The sequence below is a fragment of the Myodes glareolus genome, chromosome 5, assembly GCF_982192425.1.
Source record: "Myodes glareolus chromosome 5, mMyoGla1.1, whole genome shotgun sequence".
Classification (NCBI taxonomy): Eukaryota; Metazoa; Chordata; class Mammalia; order Rodentia; family Cricetidae; genus Myodes; species Myodes glareolus.
This window is the reverse complement of record NC_142030.1, coordinates 80,163,285-80,185,642: the sequence shown is the minus strand read 5'-3', so window position 1 is coordinate 80,185,642 and position 22,358 is coordinate 80,163,285. Positions and strand designations below refer to the sequence as shown.

Genomic DNA, 22,358 nt, shown 5'->3' with positions numbered 1-22,358 from the left:
TGATGTTCCAGAATTCCTTCTGTTGCCATCTTTGTCTGTTCAGAAGCCTCCTTTGGCTTTTCTTTTCGGGTCGCTTCCCTGTCAGCATATTCCATTTTTTTCTCCCATAGTTTCCTTAGAGGTAGCTTAGTTTTTTCTGTTTCATTTTGGAAGGAAAGTCTTACAAGATACAGAATGCTTAATAGAGCCAGGTGGTGGTGGCACACTCCTCTAATCTCAGCACTCAGAAGACAGAGGCAGGCAGATCTCTGAGTTCGAGGCCAGCCTGGTCTACAGAGTGAGTTCCAGGACAGCCAGGGGTATACAAAGAAACTGTCTCGAAAAGCCAAAACAGCAACAAAAACAACAAAATAGAATGCTTAATCAGTGGTCTTTTGAGTGTTTGGAGAATGTTAAACTCCTGGAGTCTGACCACTGTGGGTCTTGATATTTTTTTTTCTTATGCTGCTCTCAGAATTTTTCTCTTTATCTTTAGGTTTCTTCAGAGGTTAGGTTTTTCCTCTTCAATCTGTGTGTTTGTAGATTGCTAAACTTGAGGAGCTTTCAGCTGTCATCTCTTGGAAAGTTTAAAAATTCACTGTTTTCTTTTTCCTGGCTGTCAAGTGCTCAAATATTGGATCTCTCATTTGGTCCCATGGATTCCCCAGGCTTTTGTTGTCCCCAACTGCTTGCATGTTTGCAAACCCTGCCCCATTCTTTCCTTTCTTTAGATAATGTCTTTGTATGTAACCCTGGCTGTCCTGGAACTCACTATGTAGACCATCTTAAACTCATAGGTCTATCTGCATCTGCTGGGATTACAAATATGCATCACCACAGCCAGCCCAGGGCTGTATTTATATTGGAATGTTTTTCTGTCTCCATTTACTGATTCTTTTCGTCTTGCCTTCCATTCTGCTGTTGAGCCCATCTGTTGCCGATTGAGGTTTCTGTCTTGGTTATTATATAAGTCAGTAGTAAAATTCCCATTTGACTCTCTAAAAATGTGTTCATTGTTTTTCTGTAATTGCTAACTGAACGCTATCACAAGGACTCTGATAGTTCTGACAGAAGGTACTGATGACCGGCACCTCACTATGAAGTGCCTTTTTACGCAGCTTGACAGTTTATTTCATGGTTTTCAACTACAGTGAATAGATCTACTAGAACCTGAATATTTTGATTATTATAATAAGATTCTGGATCTTATTTCAATTTCTTTTTACTCAACACTGCGCTGGCAGGGTAAATTGGGATTGCTGCCTCATTATTGTCAGATAGGAGCAGAAATTCACATTTCCCACCTGGCCTCTGTTGACACCTGAGGAAGAAAGGTTTCCTCTTAACTGCTGGGCAGTAGTGGGAGTTCTGACTACCAACAAGACTTCTGGTGACCCTCTTTGGCTAGGGGAGGTATGGCTTCTTTGTTAGTGCTCTCCGCATGCCTGTTCTAATGCTAAAGTGGGAGGGACTTCTTTGCTATCAGATGGCATCTGATACTCAGATGGGTGTTTTTATTACCACTTGGCAAACATGGAAATCACAGCTTTACTCTCCCGTTTCTTCTCACTAACCCAGGCAAGAGGCATCTCATTATCACATAGTGAGGTTGGAAATCTTGGCTTTTTACTGTTATTTTTGGGTATAGTATGGGGACTGTTGTCTAAAAGCTTGTGTCTTTCCAGCCTTCAGCTTTTCTTGTTTGATTGGAGAGCAGGTTTTTACTAGGTCTTTTTTGTCTGTGCTTGTCATGTAGGTGGGGAAGGGAGTTGTTGGTTTGTTTTTGTCTTTGCTTCAAGTCTGGAATATGTAAGGCAAAAAGAAAACTCAGAGAATTACCCTGCCTTGTCATTCTGGAGCCTGTGTTCCTTAACTTGTCTGCCTTCTCTCCGCCTGTGATTTTTCCTTTTTCTTTCTCCTTTTAATACATTATTTCCACAAATTTCAGTTGTATTTGATAGGAAAATTAGGAATAATGGAACTCTTTCAATTTTAACAAAATCTAGAAATTTTAATACATTTTCATGTACTTCAAAGCATTAGTTATATTGGTCTTTGTTCTTTCTGATGAGTGAAATTAATTATAGACTAATACAAGTATGGACTTATATTTTTATAGTGTTCTGTTATCTTGAGTAAGTGCCTTTTATATGTTACAGTTAATTTTTAATATAATACTTTTATGGCAATTCTTACTGTCGTGAGCGTTTTAATCAGTGTAATAATTTTACAACAGGATATTTTATTAAAATAATGACACATGTTTCATATTTACTTGTAAATTATAAATAAAAGCCTAAAATATTAACTAACAGTATAAACTACATCATGACTTGGAAGAAACAGTATAGTATCATCAGTAGAGTCTAGCAAATCTGTAGTCTTGGTGTAATTCTTTTCTCTGAGATCTTAAGTAATAATTGTATCTCTTATAACAAAGAGGAATGATGATGAAAACATGATATTTTAAATGTTTTAAGTGAAATTCATAGTAGTGTAGAGCATTTAAAAATACTTGCAATTAATGAAATTTAGGTAGTCTTTTCCTACATTATACTCTTTCTTATACAAAATCTTCTTAAAATGCCAATTTTTATTGTTAGTTTAATGATAGTTAATCAGAATGTAATATAGTAATACTAAGGATTTTATAATTTTTATATATTTTAAACTTTTTTTGTAGGTATAGTGAAGGTGAAATTCGATTTAATTTAATGGCCATTGTATCTGACAGAAAAATGGTATATGAACAGAAGATAGCCGAGTTACAAAGACAACTTGCAGAGGTTTGTGGTCAGCTATATGTCTATATATGCCCACACATACATACATAATCACAATGAAGTATTTTAATACTAATGATTTTATAATTTTTATTTTGTTATAATTTTTTGTGCATATAGTGAAGGTGAAATTTGATCTAATTTATCTCCTTGGTTGTGTATATCTGGGAGGATTGCTGGGGAGATACGTGTAGGAGCTGGAGGAGGATATCTAGTATCCTGTTATGTTACTCTGAATTAGTTTTTGAGACAAAGTCTGTCACTAAACTTGGAGCTAGGCTAGTGGTCAACAAGTTCCAAAGAATTTCTTTCTTTGATCCTTCAGTGTTATAGGCATGTGTGTGGCAATTTCCTGGCTTTTTTGGGCTGCTGATGTGTGAACTCAGGTGAACATGCTTGAACAAAAAGCACTCTTGCCCACTGAGCCTTCTTTCCCTATGGCCTTTAAGTTTAAAATTTCAGAATAGGTATTGTATTCTCTCGGGAAAATTACTTTGATTTTCTTTTTCAAAGTGGATTCAATCAATCATTTAGAATAGGAGATTAAAGGAAAATATTTGGAATTTGTGCTACTTAGTTTTAGTTATTAGCTTTTCCAATTGATATTTTTCTCAGTTTCTTAATGTAGCATGAAGATTATAGTCTTTACCATAAAATATTATCACTAGAATTAAATTTATCTAACGCTTAAAGACTAACAGGAGCTAAATGTCAGTATTGAGTTATTTTATCTATTTTCTCTTATTTCATTATATAATTAGAGTATATTTCTGTAGGAGTTAACTAGGTATATATGAATGGGCTTTGTAATCTTTACTAATCTTAATGATTACCTTTTTACTGCTGTAAATATGATTGGAAAAAAGAACTAATGATAGAGAAAGTCTTTTAGAAGTCCTTTGATCACATCTTAGGAGAGTTTAAGCAGATATATTTAGTAGGTTAATGGATTGTAGCACTATAGTATGTTACAATATTGGTAGCAGGTAAAAATATCATGTATTATTATAGAACAGAAATATGGAGGGTGTATGTAGAACTTTCATCCTTTCAATTTTTTATTATTTGGCTGATATTCTTGCCAGAATTAAATTGAAATTTGAAATAATTATAGTATCTTAATCATTTAAATGGAGTCAGGACTTAAGCCACAGTCATTAGGGTGCTGTTTCTTTTTCTTCTCACTAAGGAGGAACCCATGGATACAGATCAGGGTAGTACTGTGTTAAGTGCTATTCAGTCAGAAGTTGCCAGAAACCAGATGCTCATTGAAGAAGAAGTACAAAAGTTAAAGAGATATAAGGTATGTTTTTCAGAATGGACTACTTTAACATTTTAGAAAATTTTGAGATGAAGGTATGTTGAAGTGATTGCTTTCCTTCCCATCATTGTGAGTTTTCAGAATAAGGTATTGATTGCCTGGCATTTGACAGTTTCACTTTTTAAATGCTATTATTAAAAGATTTTTACCCTATAAGATGTCTCAGTTCACTGTGCTTACTGTTCTTCCTGAAGTCCGGGACATCTTACCTAGTTATGGGGGATAACTAGGACCTCTTATCTATAGGCTTTGAGAATTTCTATGCTGTGTAATGTGACATGTTTCAGGTTCTTCTTGATCAATACTTGCAGTCAGTTTTGCAAGTTAATAATTAATTTATGTTTTTTGAGACCATTTCAAATGTAGCCCTGGCTGTGTAGCCATACCTGGCCTCTAACTCAATATGTATGTAGTATGTTAGCCTTGAACCAGTGGGTGATCTTCCTGCCTCTGCCTTTGCAAGTGCTGGGATTACAGATACATGCCACTACAGAGTAGTGAAAATTGTGTCTCCAAAGCACTAGGTGCTTGCCTGACTACTTTTTCAGGTTAAGAAGTGCATTTTTTTTTGTTTTGTTTTTAGTGCAAGATGAGTTCATACTAATACTTGTTTAGTATTAAAAAGGCTTTCCACTTAATGCATAAATTGTATTTCTTAGTGTGAAAATTTTGATTTCTCTGAACTTTACTCATTTGCCTCATGAATAGTAATAATAATACATTTTTTTCTTTTTTTTGAGACAGGGTGTCTCTGTGGCTTTGGAGCCTGTCCTGGAACTAGCTCTTGTCGACCAGGCTGGCCTCGAATTCACAGAGATCCTGCCTCCCAAGTGCTGGGATTAAAGGCATGTGCCACCACCCCCCGACTTAATAATAAAAATTTTTAAATGAATTTGTTAGCATATAAAATAATGGATCTCATTATACCATTTTCATACATATGTGCTAGTACTGTTAATAAAATTAAATATTTTATAGCCTCTTTTGTTCCTTATTATATGTCCCATTTTAAACATACAACCAAATCACTATACCTTAAAATTACTTAATGTTTGTCTCTTGATTTTTGCTTTAAAATTCTTAGGTTTTTAAGAATCCTTATTTAATTTTGTTTAGTTTTCACCGACGTTTATGTTAGTCTGCCATCCTCCTTCACTTCCAGTCTGTGTAGTAAGCTGAGAGTGGAAGGAGGGAACTTAGGGACTGCATGCTGCACTTGTGTATGCAATTCACATGGAGCTTGAAGTCAAGGACTTCATTTTCGTTGCTTTTGCTCACTTGTGTCAGCAGTGTCATGTTGTACTTAGCAGCCAACAAATGACTCTTAAAGATTAAAGTAAATAAATGGACCAGAACTGAATCCAAGTAGGATTTTTCTCAGGTGAGAGGTGGACAAGCTCTCAGAATACTTTAGGCAGAGGAAAAAAAAGGGCCAAGGTTTATGGGGATAGGAAAGTAAGAGATGGTACCTTCAGCCATTATCATCCATGTCACATAATACTAAAAAGATCCACAGCCTACCTATGAATTAATTATAAGAGCTTGTAACAAATCACAGCTAGTTTAAAACAAATTAAAAATTCAAATTTATGTGAGGGAATGTTGAGATTTCTTACAAGTGATAGAAGCTTTAACTATGGGAAAGGAACACTCAATCGAACATCAAGATGGAATGAATAATAACTTAGTGATCATGAAAGGCTAGAAGCAAATAATTTGGAGGCTGTTTACTTGCTTTTTAATGAAGCACAGATTTTCTTTTCCCACTACCCTCACTGTTATAAAACAATCCCCAAGAAAATTTGTTGATATTCAGAAACTAAAGCTGGTGTCATTAGGCTGGGTTTTAGTTAGCGGTTGTGTAGTCACAGTAGCAGGGGTGTGAATTTATCTTGGAAACCTTAAGGTTGTTTTTTAAATATCCTTGGGATGGGCTCCCCCCTCCCATACCATAGCACATTTTCTAGAATGGACTTTTAAAAAGCCTGCTTGCTACATGTTTTGTTGTACAGTCTTTATTATTAGTAGAAATCAAATCTCATTTCTTGTACTGTTTATGAGGATGGAAGATTTTATGTTGGATACGAAAGGATAATATAATCAGAAAATGTGTTTTATTTTCAGATTGAAAATATTAGAAGGAAGCATAACTACCTGCCTTTCATTATGGAATTGTTAAAGACCTTAGCAGAACACCAGCAGTTAATTCCGCTTGTAGAAAAGGTATGTATTGCAGTAATGACTATTCAAACTCAGATTAGATTCTTCCCCAATACATTGTTTTAGGAATGAGTGGATGGATATAAAGTATGAAGCTTTTGTAGTTTTACTCTTTTGCCTAGTGTTTTGCATTCTAGGAAAAGTAGTGTAGCCTAATACTTTAACACAAAAACAAAGCATTTCCCCATGACTTTAGCATTCCATAATTTTAATGTCTAGAGCTCAGGTTTTTTTTTTCTGTATTAAAGCATTCCTTTCTTTTACAATTTTTTTTCAGTGTTAATAACTGAAATAATGGATTTTTTTTCTTAGCTAATTTTATAAAATTTTGCATTGATACCATAGAGTTTAGAACTAGAAGGGACATTGGGGGGATTACAAGATTTAATTGGCTAGCAAATAGAATCTAGAATCTGTCCCACTGAGGGATATTTAACATGAATAAGTAGAAAATTCTGATTTATTTTTCATTGTTAGGCACTTTAAAATATTTGTGGATGAATGAAGTGCAGTTAAATTGTTTGTAAGTTTATATTGTAAATCAGCTTTTCTGAAAATGACCATCTCTGGATGCTCTTTAAATTACATGTTACCTGGCCCCTCCCCAGATATTCTCACGTAGGGGAAGGAATGTTTAATAAGTTCCCCAAGTGATTCTAATGCAACTGATCTGTGTACCACATTTTGAGAAACACTTTGAGAAGACACTACTAGGCAAATAAAAATTTGGACCATTAATTTAAAGACAAGAATACATGGTAGGTATATTTTTCTTATTGATTTTAAAGTGTACAAAACAAATACATTTTTTGTCCCAGATTATTTCTTATTATAGATGTCACATAATACTGAGATTTGAATCATAATATATTTGTGTTGCCTTTTTACTTGAAACATACGACCCACTCTTTAGCATTAAATGCAGACTTATTGTAGAGGACTGAAACTCTTCTCTTTTCCACATGGGACTTTTCTGTTCATGTTCCTCGCTAAGATGGGAAATTAATTTTCGAGCTTTATTAACAATTAAGACCTAATGGTCCTCATATTTGTTTGTTAAGAGGATATCTAAATACAGTATTCCTTGAAACACCATGAACTGTTTCTGTTTTGAAAATGCTAAATAGAGTTAGGTGTGGTGGTACATGCCTGTAATTCTAGTATTTGGAGGTGGAAGCAAGTGGATTCAGTGTTCAAGGTCATCTTGAACAAAATTTCTCATAGTGAACCTATGGACAAATTATTACTTATACAATGTAAATTTTGCTTTAAAGTTTGCTTTCAAATACAGTATTTTTGTGTAGATTAGGTAAAAATTTTGTGTGATTTAAAATTTTTTTCCATGACAGTATACTCCCCAGATTATTATTTAATTTTTGGGGAATTTAGAGAGAACATCTTTGCATTAGAACCATAGTTACTTAGTTCACATTGTTTTGACACAAGGTGGCAGTATGTGAATATATATTAGTGTAACACCAGCTCTGTTGATCTTTCTGTTTGTATATTTTTTAAGGAAAGTAGTTATTGACTGTCTAGTTTACCTATTTTTCAGAAATTTTTAGAAATTAGAATTTTAATAAGCAATGTATATATTCTTTCTTTGTACATATACATAGAAAGAATATATACATTGCTAACTGCTAGGTTGTAAGGGTATTTAGAGTCAACATTTGGTGGAATTATTTTAAATTGTTATCACATTTGTCTAGTTGCACTTATATTCTAGGTATTTTGTTATGATAAATAAATTTATTCAACCAATGTGCGGAATGGTTTGGGAAATGGTGAAATAATGATAGGGTGCTGAATAGTATCGTGTGATTAGTATTAGCATTATGCTAAAAGTTTTGGACAGGCAGAATAGTTCCTAAATAATATTCTTCGAGCAAATGTATTTTATCATTGTTTTTTGAGGGAAAAAACAAATTATTATACTATGTTGAAATTCTGCAAATGGATGCACATGTTAAAAAGAAAGCAAATTGAGGAACAGATAAAAATAGATTAGGATTAGATTTTAAATTTATATGCAGTAAGAAGCTTTCATTATGTTTGTTAATCATAGTACTTTCAAGAAGAATTGCCTGTAGATTCTAGTATTGAATTTGGAATGTGTGAAATTCTCATGCGCCTGCCCCAACCACCCTTTGAGGAAAAATGGCTGCTAGAATGTGAGAGGGAGTAGGATGAACAAGACAGAAAAGATGTGTCACTTTAAGTAGTGATGCTGAATGCCAACCAGAGACACTGCTTACAGCCTGTGGTCCAAGTAGTTAGGACAAAAATCTTTTCATTTTATGAAAAATAAGCAAAACAGAAGACTTTAATTTTCCCTTGGTCATAGAACTATAAAGACATAGACTAAAATTTTATGGTTTTGTTATATGAGAATTGCATACTTTGCATAAAAACTGCTCAGGAGGTAACCTAAAAGTAGTTGTAAAACTTGTTGTACCATATACCAATTCTGTTCCTTGAAACATAAAATTAGCTAGATTAAGATTCCATTTGTGAATATTCTATTTATTCAGGTATACTTACAGTACTAAAAATTGTTATTGCGTGTGTGTGTGTGTGTGTGATTTCAGCATATATTTGTATAATTCTAAATCGTTGTCAGTTCTAACTTTTTAAACTTCTAGTGCCTATTATATAAAATCATGAATGTAGTTGATAGAGGAATCCAAAATGATTTCACAGTATTCAAGTTTGAATCAATTGATAATAAGTAGCTAACCTTTAAAACTTTTTCTTTCCCTTAAATAAAGAAGTAAAGTAGAGCAATGATCACAATATTTTTGTTAATTTTAGCAAAAATTCTGTACTGTATTCAGAGACCAAAAGTAAAATAGTAAATACTTTACTTTTTTTCACATTATGCCTAAAATTGAGTTGTATTTTCATTATTTGAGGACAGGAAGCTTTTCTGAGGATGGTGTTGCATCAGCATTTAGGAAGCCTAGACAGGAGGACTGTGAGCTGTAGAGCCTTCTAGGCTATGAGGAAAATTGTCTCAAACATAAAGAAACCAAAATAAAAAAAAATGAAATTTTGTATAGAATAGGGTATATATATGAAATTCCTAATTATGTTTACTGATTAAAAGTGTTCATATAACAACTAATTTTGCTGTTTTTGTGCAGTAGTTAGACTTTAGATAGTACCTATATTTTATACACATTTTTTATAATAATTTGCTCTTGGTTTTGTGTGGTTTGTCTTTTTTTTTTTTTCTATGTTGTTGTTTTTTGTTTTTTGGTGCAGAAGTTAAACCTGAGAGCTTCTCACAGGGTAGGTAAGCACTCTACCACTGAGCTACACCCAGCTATTTTTATTCAACTAGCCTTGAACTAGCCTTTTTTTTTTTTTTTACCTCAGCTTCCCAATTAACTGAGATTATGAGATTATAGGGCTGTACCACCACATCCATTAAGTCTACTGTGTAGCTCTCAATTTTTTCATACTGCTGCATAATAGTTAACTGATAATGTAATAAAAGTTATAATTGTCCTAATTATCCTGTCTTTTAATTGTATAATACAGAATTCTAATTTGCTGGTTGTTTTTCAAAGACCAGTAGAATTGGTGTCACCTGAGATGAGACTTTGTTAGAGTTGTAGAACATTAGGCATTTTGATTCCTGAATCATCATTACATATTTACATAGGGGCCCCAGTTGGTGCATGTATCTTGAAAAGCACTACTAGAGAACACAAGTGTCTTGGACCTCTCTTGAAACTTCACTATTTGTTAATTGTGTGGCTTTGGTCAACTTTGGTAATGTCTATAAGCTTTGACTTCTTTACTTACTCAAGAACAAATAGAATTACTGTGTTGAAGCTGTACAATCATGAGGTCAAATGACATGTGGAAAAACATTTAGGTCGAATAAGCTTATTGATACCACTGATATATTCTTTTAGTGACGTTATATTAAACTCACTAAAACCATGTTAAATTCATTTATTCCAATATAACAAAAGTATAAAGAATTTTTTAGACTTAGTTTGAGTAAGAAATGGATAAGTATGTGTACCTTTGGAATTGTTATGGTTGAGTTTGATGTTATAGAATTATTACAATTATTACATTTCATATTCTGTAAACCAAAGATGTTTATATCTACTGAGGGTAGATAACTAGAATTCAACAAAAGTTGTTGCAAGGGTTAAATAATAAACTACTGTGTTCTCAGTATCTTAGAACACACTCAGAAATCTCAGTATTTGTTTATTTATTCATTTATGCCTATCTTTTCTATGTTGCCAATAACTCGGACTACAGTTCAGCATACAGCTTTAGTACTGTGACCTATACACTTATCTCATTTCTTGGAAGTACCATTGGATGCATTTTGTTTTAATATTTTCTTTGAGAAGTTTAATTTTTAAACTTTAATTTTTTTTATATCTTTAACTTTTAGGCAAAAGAAAAACAGAATGCAAAGAAAGCTCAGGAAACTAAGTGAAGAGGATATTTGGACCTGCACTTATTTTCATGGAAACCATTAAATATTAAGGAAATTTGAACAACATCCTAATTGACTCAGTGCACGTTTGGCATAGTACCAGTCTGTCTTGTCCTTTATGCATGGATTCAGAAGCTGCTTCCCTACTGGCATCATGTGCATGTAGTGCATATTAAATAAAAGTGGCATAAAGAGTGCTGGCCAAATTCCATTATTTGATATTGGATCTGAGAGGTTTTGGTACTCTGCAAATATCCCTACAGTATGGACTTGGAAAATACACAAATGGTACTTTTTATCTGTGGTTGTTCTTATTAATACTTTTATTTGTCAGCTTAAATCTATCCAGTTTACAGATGTCAAATCTTACTTAAACTGGGTCATCTGCTTCTAATTGTGACAAAAATAATCAGTATTTTTATTTCTGATATGTGTTTTGCAGATCTTAAAATTGAATTTTATCTCATACCAATTTGATTTTTTAAGGCCAGTCATTTGGAAAGAATAAAATTTTTAATTATTTACATTGCTATCTGTAAAGAAGACAATAAACTTCCCAATTTTATTTTAGCAAACTTTCTTCAATTGTTTGGGGTTATTTATTTCTATATTGTAGGATTATTTGAGGAAGGTCTGAATATTTTGCTTCAAAACAAAACTGGAGATCAGAACATTTTGTAAATCTTAGGGTTCAGAGTTACTGTCAGGTTTTCAAGATCTTCTAAAATTAAGGGTTTCATAGTTTGTTACCTGATTCTTTTAAAAGATTACAGTGGTAGTAGAGGATTCTTCTGTGCCCATTTAGTTTCTAGAGGCTATGTATTTTATCTCACATTGGATTTAAAGACCTGACACTGGAGGGTTTTTTTTTTTTTTTTTTTTTTTTTAAGATTTTTGAGGCAGGGTTTCTCTGTATTACAGTCCTGGTTGCTGGAACTTGCTCTTGTAGACCAGGTTGGCTGAGCTCATCCTTGTCTCTGTCTCCCAAGTGTAGGATTAAAGTAGGATTAAAGGCATGTGCCACCACTGCCCAGTCCTACACTGGATCTTTGTCTCTTAAAAGTTGTTTCTATTTTTCTTCCAAATTAAATTTTTTTTAAGATTTATTTATTTATTATGTATACAGTGTTCTGCCTGCATGTATACTTGCATGCCAGAAGAGGGCAGCAGATCTCATTATAGATGATTATGAGAGTAGTTGCTGGGAGTACTCGGGAGCTTAAGAGCAGCCAGTGCTCTTAACTTCTGAACCATCTCTCCAGTCCTTCCCCCCACCCACTTAAACTTTAAAGGAAATTTTCATTATGAACATTCAAGCAGAGTTTTAAAATCAATACATGGCTTTTTAAAAAAAAACATTTTTATGTAAAATTATTTAGTAGATTAGTTGTGTACCCATTTTCTAGATTTGAATTCCAGCTTTGATTCAGATTCAATTTATTTAAATTAGTATAGAAACTGGTAGTTTATGTTTTGACATTTTCATACATATTTTTTTTTTAATCTTCCTCCTCTTTACTCATTCTGGTATTTTTATTTCACAAAGCATGTTTTTGACCTCCCAACCTTCCTCAAAACCAGTCTTATCTGTCTTATGGACCCTTTGTAATTTCATAGTTTAAAGACTATGATCTAGTGAGAGAGAAATCGTGTGTCATGCATCTTCTGAGTCACCCCACTTAGTCGTTTCTTCTGCAGATACTTTATTTTTCTTTGTAGATGAATAAATTTGTTATGAATAAGATTGTTATGTATAGTACCACGTTTTCATTATCCATTCACCTGATCCCATTTCCTTGCTATTATGAATAGAGCAGTAATAAACATCTCTGGGAGTCTTAGAGGCCTTTGAATAGATACCCATGAGTATATAGCTGGACTACATGGTAGTTCTGGTTTCGTTTCGCTTTGTCTTTGAGAAGCCTCCACACTGATTTCCTTAGGGGCTGCACTTGTCTGTCCCCCTAAGAGCAGTCGTCCACATTAAGGCCAGCTGCGCCACCCATGTCCTCAGTTTGTTCTTTGTTTTCTCCGTACATTCTCATTCAGGGGAGACAGAACCTCAAAGTCACTTTAATTTGCATTTCCCTGATTAAAGATGTTGAACACTGTAAAAAAATATCTATTGGTGATTTTCATTTCTTTAAAAAACACTATTTGGTTCATTACCTTATTTATAAATTATTTGTCTTTCGTCATCTCTATCTATCTATCATCTATCTATCTATCTATCTATCTATCTATCTATCTATCTATCTATCTATCTATCTATGTGGTTCGAGACAGGGTTTCTCTGTGTCACAGCTCTTAGCTAGACCTGATTGGCCTCAGATTCACAGAGATCCGCCTGGATCTGCTTCCTGAGTCCTGGGATTAAAGGTGTGTGTCACCACCGCCTGGCTACAAACTAATTTCTAAGAATTATTTTAAAGTCTCTGATGGTATTACTAGATGACTCAGAACTAACAAAAGATTTGGAGTAAATCTGGGAAAAGATATTTACAAACAGTTTCAGATGATGTGGTCTTTCAGTTTTATGAGGAAGTGGACTTAGCTCTCAATAGAGTAGTAACAATGACTGTTTCCAGGTTGGGCATTTAAAATAGTTTCCTGGGCATTGTCTTGGACTCACATTGATCTAACTCATTTGACCTTAACTTCACTTTTTAAAGTATATTTTTATTCTTTGAACATTTTACATATACAAAGCATTTTAGATCATATTTACCTCCCTCTTCATACTGTAACTCCTTCCTCCTAATTCTTGTCTTTTTTTTTTTAACTTTCTTTTTCTTTTAATAATCCACTGAGGGTATGGTCATCTAGTAGGGGCACGTGAACACACCAGGGTCACACCCCTGGAGTAAATTAACTCTCCCTTCACCCAGCAACCGTGCTGCCAATCGTCCCTCAGCAGAGGAGTGTGGCCTGTTGCCCTCCTCCCCTGTCTATGCTGGAATGTTGACTGAGTGATCTTACCAGGTAACCGCAGCTGCCCTGTCCAGAAGGGGCTGCTTCATAGCAGTCTCTGACCTCTGGCTCTCACTGTCTTCTGAGCGTTGGGGAAGGGGGTGTAATGTAGTTGTCTCATTTATGGCTGAACATGGAACTTTGTTTCCACACTTTGTTGAGGCTTAAGTTTTGCATAAAGTTATGCAAGATTTACTGTAGAAAGTAGTAGGCACTAAGCAAATCAAGTATTAGAGTATAAGAGAAAATCTAAAATAGATTAGTACTTATCTGATCGCCTGATTTTTGACGAAGGTGGCAAAGCAAGAGAACTTCTCGGCAGATGGGACAGAATGTCTGAACTCCCATATAAAGAAGAGCAGCCCTTGTCCCGGAAATGTGCGAGCTTAATCACAGATCTGCATGGAATAGCTGAAAAGCACAAAGGGTTTCCTTTGTTTTCTGCAAAATCATAAATGAATATCTTTGTGACGAGAATAGCCACAGCTTTCTTATTTTAAAGAAAGCAATAACCATAAAAGACCTCATATTAGACTATACTAAAACTAAAAACTTGTCAGTGAGAGATGGAATTAAGAGGAACTATTATCAAATGACATTTTAAATGCAGTTTTATAAAACTATTAATAGGCATGCGATCTTATTGATCTAATTCTGCTAAAATGTAAGAATAGTCACAGTTTAAGAATAGCATGTCTGTCTCACAGTTGTGAATACAGGGTACTTCATGGCTATTTCTGCTTGTGAATAAAGAAGTCGTTGTTTGGGGCCTATATGTTTTTGATTTGTAATTAAGTAATGCAGCTCAGGGTAGAGAAAATGGAGAGCTGAACCATAAACCAGAAATAGATACATGTTAGTTAGGTGGACACAGTTGTGCAAGGAGCCTTTTCTAAAATCTCACTTGACCACTGGGTAGAGAAAGGCTGGTTGTTCTGCTTTACTGTACTCATTTCTAAGGGATGTGCCTCTGCTGTTGCTAATACAGACAACTTCTCGACAGCTGCAGCACTGCCTCGCCTGGCCTCGCCTCGCCTCGCCTCAAGCTTAGTTCCCAAGATAGCTGCCCTTTGTCCAGCAGAGAGCAGCAGCTTGACTGTGCCGCTGGAGTAGACGGGTGTTTGTGTCTGGAATTAGGGCTCACATTGCTCTTCTTTTAGGACCTTACTTATATAAATACGGTGCTGCATTCAGTTTAATACCTTCAGTTAGTTTTTTTTTTTAAAAAAAAAACTTTATTTAACTTTATTTCATGTGCATTGGTATAATGATGTCAGATTCTCTTGAATCTGGAGCTACAGACAGTTGTGAGCTGCCATGTGGGTGCTGGGAATTGAACCCAGGTCCTCTGGAAGAGCAGTCAGTGCTCTTAACCACTGAGCCATCCCACCAGCACCACCTTCAGTTAGTTTTAGTTGCCTACACTTCAAAAGCCATTTTGTTTTTTTCCTTTTAGGAGGATTTTGTTTATTTGAAATGGTAAGGAGGACGTAAAAGTTTTTTTTTTCCTTTAAATAGTAGAGAAAACAGATGAGCAAAAATAAAATTTGTTAAATACAACTTACCAACAGAGATGATCCCAAGAATGTTTTTAATATATGTAGCAGTTTTGTCCTATGTAGTTGTCCCTGTTTTTATGCATGCCTTCTCTATACTGTATACAGAATTATGTGACACATTACTTGCAATTCTCATTTTTATATCTTTAATGACTTGTAATACTCAAGCTGAGCTAGGAATTAGATGGGGAAGGAAGAATAATGTTGAGTTTTTGAAGCTACCTTTCTTTCTGTGTAAAGCTATTGCAAGGTTTGGAGGAGTGGACTCAAGTGTAAGTCTCCAGAATTGACTTCACAGGATATTTTCCTTCAACCACAGTGAGAGTATCTACCATTGAAGACAGTGAAGTCAGAATGTGCTCTCCTCTGTTCCAGGAACAAGAAATCTGCAGCAAACACACAATACACAACTGGAATATACAAACAGCATCCGCTGTATCTAAACATGCCACCTGAAAAATAGTATCTGAGTCACAGGAGACGACTTCTGTTTTACTTTGGCTTTGTAAGTCTCTCATGGATTTTCTGGCAAGGGATTCTGGGAATTTATTTTAAGCTTTACAGTTTGCTGCACAGGAGCATAGACTGGAAAAAATCTTAGAAGGGATGCTGAGTGGAAGTTCACTCAGTCACATGGTGTTACCCTGTTCTACATCAAAATAGTTCCTTAAAAACTTTTGCCTAACATGTTAGAGAAATGAAATAGAAAAAGAAATATAATTTTATTGCCCAGAGAGAGTCACTGTTAGTGTTTTAAAAATATCACACCAAGCAATATACGTGTATAGGTACATATGTTTTCTTTTATGAAAATGTACTATTAAATATTGCATGTTTTTTTCAGGCTTGATGTTAGTAAATATACTTGTATCACCATGCTTTAGTGATAACCTAGTATTATACTATATAAGTGTGCACAAGTGTAACTGTGCCCTACAGCATAGGACAAAACATAGAAATAACGTAGGCACACTATCTAGTTTCCTTTTTTAGGATTTTTTAAAAAGTAATCTGAATTTCTAAATCTGTTAAACATGCATGCTACTTAGTTTATTCTTTCCCTTAGTACATGTTTAATAAACCTACTACTGACAAAGCCAATGAATCACAGCTTCTAGCATACTTAGTACTTTTGCTTTTTTCTTGATTATACTGAACAACTGTTCGGTAATTTATTCAGCCTGATATAAGCCATGTCACATATATGACATAAGTCATATGACATACCATTATAAGTCATTACGTATTGTATGTCATTATGATATGACCTATAGGCTGAATAAATGCTGGAGATACAGTGGTAAACAAGATAAAAATCCTTACCATTGTGTTAATATAGATAATAAGTGAGATTGCATACATGTTTCAAATAATTGAAAGAAGTGCTTTTGAGAAGGCAGCAGTGCAGAATGCTGTGAGTTGAAGCTTTTATAGATGGTCATGCTGAGCCCCGTGAAGAAGATGGTCTGGTAAGCAGAGATGTGATGGACAGCTGTCTTCTCTCCAGTACCTTAGCAGCATTGCATATAGGCAGAACCAGTTCTAATTGAGAATACTAGTATGTAATAAAGTTTGACAGTTAAAGGGTGTTTGAAGGTTGACTTGGGCTGTCAGTATCAAAATCAGTTAAATAAGAAGAAAAGGTTGGGATCTCTAGTCAAGATGCCTTTTATAATTTATAATATACTTCCCAGGTTGCCCCTCCCCATTTGTGAGATAGTCTTGTCTATCCCAGGATACCTCGAACTGACTTTGTAGCCAAGGCTGGCTTTGAACTCTTGATCTTATTGCTTCTGCCTCCCAAGTGCTGGGATTACAAGCATGCACCCCCATACCTGCCACTGGCCCTTTTTGTAATAATGGTATTGACATAGTGGGGGCTACAAAAGTAGTAGAGGAAAATCTGATACAGGTGTGGTTTTTTAAAATAATTTGAACTCCCCTCATCATTATTAGAGGCAGTAATGTAACACTTAAAGAGTGAAATTACTAGAAAAACTATGACAGAATACTTGAGAATAGAGAGGAAAGCTTCCCAAGAGTTAAAACAGAAACACTTAAAAATAGAAAACTCTGTACAGCAACAGATGCCATATAACCCATAAAGTCGAGTCAATAGAATTTTGCCACGCATACAACATATAACCTGAAAAATAGTGGTGTGGAATAGAAAACTAGCACCGGATGAAGAGGGAAAGGAAACTCAGAAGAAATGGCAAGTGGATATGAGCCAGCAGTTTGCAGGGCAATTCAAATGGCTGTAACATGCATAATCAATCGCGCCAGTTGTCAGGAAAATAGAAACTTTTAAAGGAATGCATTTCCTGTTTTCTTTTTTCCCGCCTCCTTCCCTCTCTTCTCCCACTTTCTTTACTCCCCCTCCTTCCCTTTTATGTGCTTGATCTCTTGTGACACTCGTGGGTACCTCCAGCCACTCTTCCCGTTAGGATGTTTGCTCTGTAGCCCTATGTGAAGATCACATTAGAGACAGAATTATACAGTAGAACCACTCCAGGAGGAAACTGGGTTTGTTAGTGCTTTCTAGGGGCCACTGATGACCTTCAAAGGTAACTAAGGAATATGCAGTATAAGTGGTAACCATGTGAGCTCTGGGGACCGGTGGCTCTCTGAAGGCTGGTAATTATGATCATGATTAGAAGCTAATAAGCTAGCTAGGATGGGCTTCCTGGATAGTGTCTCCTAGTGAGGTTACCAAGACTCTTAATTTGAAATGGACTTTGGCTAGTTAATCAAACTCAATAAAATGCACAAGACCCTAATGTTACCTGAAAAATACAGTTTATTAGTTTACAATTGGACCTGCCAGCAGACCAAATATTTCTGCCAGCCTGTCAGTATATTCTCTCCTTGGGAGATAAACTTACCAAGGAAACCAAATTAAGAGCAGAAGCTTGGGTGAGTAGAGACTGGCCCAGAGGAAATGATTTGTCTTTTAGAGACGCTGCTGGCTATGATAGCCCATTCTGTGCTTTGCCATGCTGGACACTAACTAAAACACTTCTTTGTTCAAAACGTTGCTTACACATTCTAGAAGCAGCTGACAGTTTTTAAACTTCTACAGTCGCTTCATTCATGACTGATATTTTTCTGCTTCCTTTCCTATATCAGTAGATTTTCCAAGTGATTTAAATTAAAACACATTTTTAAAAAACTTTTAATCTGGTATTTTAGGTCATCAGGGGAGAGCTCCTCACCCCCCCTTTTTTTTTTAAAAAAAAAAACTATCTCTAGATGAGAGTACTGTTTTCTGTAACCAAAGAAACTTGTATTAGCCTTTCGAGTTGCCTGTATAACTTTACTGTTCTGTATGCTTTCATAAGTCTGTAAAACACCAAAGGGTTAGTTAGTGTAAGAACGCTTTTACACTAAGTAATCAGGATTTTTGAAGATCAATCTTTGCTCCAAGTAAGATCAGCTGGTCTTGGACAGCTAAAGGGATGCTGGAACAGGAACCCTAGTAAGGTCCAATGGATGGAAAGATCTTATTGATTGTTTAATCAATAGAGTATTGTTGGGTACAGTGGCATGTTTGCTTCTCTCCTGTAATCCTGAGCTGCCATGCTGTCTCATCCTGAACTGCTGCTGTCGCTAAGGGCCTCTGAGTATTTCCACATCCTTTCGGTAGAAAAGACACGCGGGTATGCTTGAACTCCTTAATTGTTTTCCCTCAGAACGTCATAGCACCTACTCTGAGTCAAGATTGTGTTTCTTAAACTGCCTGCAGCCTGTGTGTGGAACCAGTGGGATTGTAATCCGCAGAAGTGTGTGACTTCTCCAGAGGGACAGCACTGGGATAAGTGGCTTACCTGGGCATTTGACAGACCAGTGTACAATAGAATCAAGCACAAGGGATGTTTCTAAAGTTTGAATAGATGTTTATAAGAGTCAGTTCTACTCAAAGCACCATTTTTAGCTATATTTTGTGGTCACACTGTAAACATTACATCAAGTTTCTTTTTTTGAGTGTATATTAATAGCTCATCTGATAGAGGAGGAGAGAAGGGGAGTAAATGCAGGGACATTCTCTGCATTTCAGTTATTAAGTGACATAAAGATTGACATTAATAAAATCAAGGTAGACATTAAGTAAAATTGTGCTCTTTAAGTTTTACCAACATTTGAGGCTAATGATGGGCTTCTCATCAACTCAAAAATTAAAGAAAAAACCTGCATGGTGAAAGGTAAATTGAGAAGCCAGCAAATAAAGATAGAGCTTAAGTAGAGAAAGTGCTCTAGAGAATCAGCTGGCTCACAGGCAGCTTGGACAGGACTGGAACCCAGAATGTGTACAGTTGTGTAAATGAGTGTGCGTAAAGGCGGCTGACTGTGCCTCTTCTCTTCAGCAAGTACAGGTGCTCCCCCGCCCCTATTTTCGTTACTGGTGAGGGCCTCTCTATAGATCACCCCCCCCCCCACACACCATCTAGTAAGGGACACTTGCCCAGACTGACAACAATGTGGCCAGAATAATCACCCATTTAGGAGATCAGCCAATGCTCAGTTACAGCTGAAGGCTGCCAGATCCCAAAACCCCAGTCTGTTCTGGTCTCCCAGTTCATTAAATGTTGGCTTAAAAGTTTTTTAAACACTGGAGTTCAAATTAAACCACATATAGAATGAATATAATCTACAGTCTCTGCTGAGTAACCGTGGCTTGACTTAATCAAATATATTCATACCTCACGGGCATACTTTAAGCGTTTATAAGTTATTTTGAGGTAGAGACTTACTGTGCAGTCCTGATAGGCCTCAAACTTGGGACATTCCTGACTCAGCCTCACAGATGCTGGTTTAGTGTCACCACATCTGACTTCTTGTACACTTAAATTTTTTTTCTTTATTAGTGAAGTATCTGTCATATATTTATTTTTTGCTCCATTACCATATTTGCCATTCATTCATAATCTCTTCAGATATTAAGAAGTACTGTTTTCTAAAGAAAGCTAAAGTCTTATTTCTGATGCTTGCCACTGTAAGATCTCTTATCTGCTCAGTATAAGGCTAATGATAGATGTCTGGTTGGAGCTCTGGGTAGTGTTCTCTGGATCAGGTCATATTGAATATATTGTAGTTCCAGGGACTTAGTTTGTGACTGTGTACTGGTGCAGACAATACACTCTTTGTTCATGCAGGCTTGGGGAACATGAAATAGTCATAAAGGCATAAATGACAACCAGCTCTGGGGCGATGGCTCAGCGAGCAAAGCGCTTGCTGTGTAAGTTTTAGGACCTCCCTTTGGATCTTCAGAATACACATAAAAGCCTGAGTGTGTGTCAGAGACAAGCAGGTCCCCAGAGTTCACTGCCCAGTCAGGCTAACCAATCAATGGGCTCCAAGTTCAAGGAAAGAGCCTGTCTCTAAGACTGGAGTCAAGTATGCTGGACAAAGACACTTGATGTTTGTCACCACAATGTGCTCACACGTTCATGTGAACACACACACACAATAAAGAAATCATTGTCTATTAAAGTGAAAAGTTCAGTGGAGCCATAGAAAAGGGTTGCCTACTTACCTAAGAAACAATCTGAGCTGAGGTCTGGAAGATAAGTAGGTGTTAAGTAGACAAAAAAACACACAGGTTTATGGGGAGAGACGTATTCTAGACAGAACTATGAGTGCGCAAATATTTTAGAAACACTAACAAGGCCAGTGTGACAGGTGTAGAGAGCCGATACATATGTTGAGGAGGAGACAGAACTATCCAGGTTGTGCAGGGTGTGTGTGTGTGTGTGTGTGTGTGTGTGCCAACACACGTGAATATGTGTATGAGAGTTACAATAAATATTTTTTAATTTTAATTTATTTTAACTATATTTTAAATTTTTATGTTTTTTAATACTACATATAAGTAGGTTCTTGTGGTGACCAAAAGAGGGCGCTAGATCCCCTGGAGTTCAATTATTGGACTCCATCTGTCATGGGTGTGGGAAACCAAGTCCAGTCCTCTGGAAGAGCAGTGAGTGCTCCTAACCACTGTACTAAGATCCATAAAAGCTTTAAAAAGGTATAACAGTTTTTTTTTTATAGGATCATGTTTACTATAACAGAGAACTGGAAGGAGGGAATCTGTTGATATTCAACAAATGATTGCTGGTTTTCTATTTTTGGGGACGAGTTAATTTTTTACTTACAAAAAAATCTCTGCATATGTAGGTCAGCCTTATAAATAATAATTTCTTTGTAAAATTACCTAAGAAAATATGTTTTATGACTTAAAACAGTATAAATAGAACAACAGCTAGTTAGCTTTGATCAAACAGTGGCACAATAAGGCTTACATATAAGAATATAATATTCTTTTTTTAAAGAATAATTTCTTGAAAAATTCTTCATTTTTTTCACATATATATTTGTTCAGTTTTTTATTTTAAGCCATATTTAATAAACATATTTTTAAAAGAAATTCTGCCATTTTATTAATACCTTCCATTTCTAAGTAGAGACATACATATATTGATATAACTTCTTTATAACCTTTTTCTTCATTATTTAACTATTTGTTTATCTTCCCCTTAATAATGTGATCATCATCAGTTTTATTTTTTCATTTTTTAATTAACTATTTTAATATTTATTACATCTAATATTTATTAACAATGTAATTGCTAATGTATATAGTTAAGATTTAGGATTTTATGTTAAGAATTGTGTTGGCCCCGTCCCATACATTTTTGTGTGTAGTATGCTCATTGCTTTTAACTTTAAAGGGTTTTGATTATTTTTCTGACCAAAAGTTCTTCCTTTTTTAGTTCTGATTGCCTTAGCATTAGGCATCCATATTTTATATTCATTTATTTTACTTAAATCATTAGAATGAAAAAATTTGAACTTGATCCTTTTCAGTTTAGGTTTGGGGTTTGTCCAGAATTCCTTTGTTATCCACCTGGATTGTTGATGAAGTGTTGTGGGTTGATTGTGATCAGAATGCTAAGAATGCCAAGCCAGGAAGTTGGAAGGAACTGGTTGCTATATCAAGCCTGGGCTGGTTAAAAAATAGAATTGCTAATCCTTGTTGTTTTTAGTGACAGCTGAAT

The 22,358-nt window shown here is 35.3% G+C and overlaps 1 protein-coding gene across 6 annotated transcripts in view; it reads left to right on the top strand.

Moving 5' to 3' along the window:
- The window catches only part of Uchl5 (ubiquitin C-terminal hydrolase L5), a 41,650-nt gene extending 30,679 nt beyond the window's left edge, over window positions 1-10,971 (top strand). The window contains exons 8-12 of one of the 6 annotated variants that reach the window (XR_007231344.3): window positions 2,663-2,765; window positions 3,952-4,065; window positions 6,208-6,306; window positions 6,912-7,061; window positions 10,730-10,971. Coding sequence is in view for 4 of the 6 variants with exons in the window: in XM_048430995.3 (XP_048286952.1) it covers window positions 2,663-2,765; window positions 3,952-4,065; window positions 6,208-6,306; window positions 10,730-10,774 (361 nt within the window). In the remaining 2 variants the exon portion in view is untranslated. Of the gene's footprint in view, window positions 1-2,662; window positions 2,766-3,951; window positions 4,066-6,207; window positions 6,307-6,911; window positions 7,063-10,729 lie in introns of those variants that run through there. The other 5 variants (XR_015001403.2, XM_048430995.3, XM_048430996.3 and 2 more) reach the window with 5 other exon arrangements.
- Window positions 10,972-22,358: the final 11,387 nt, after the last annotated feature.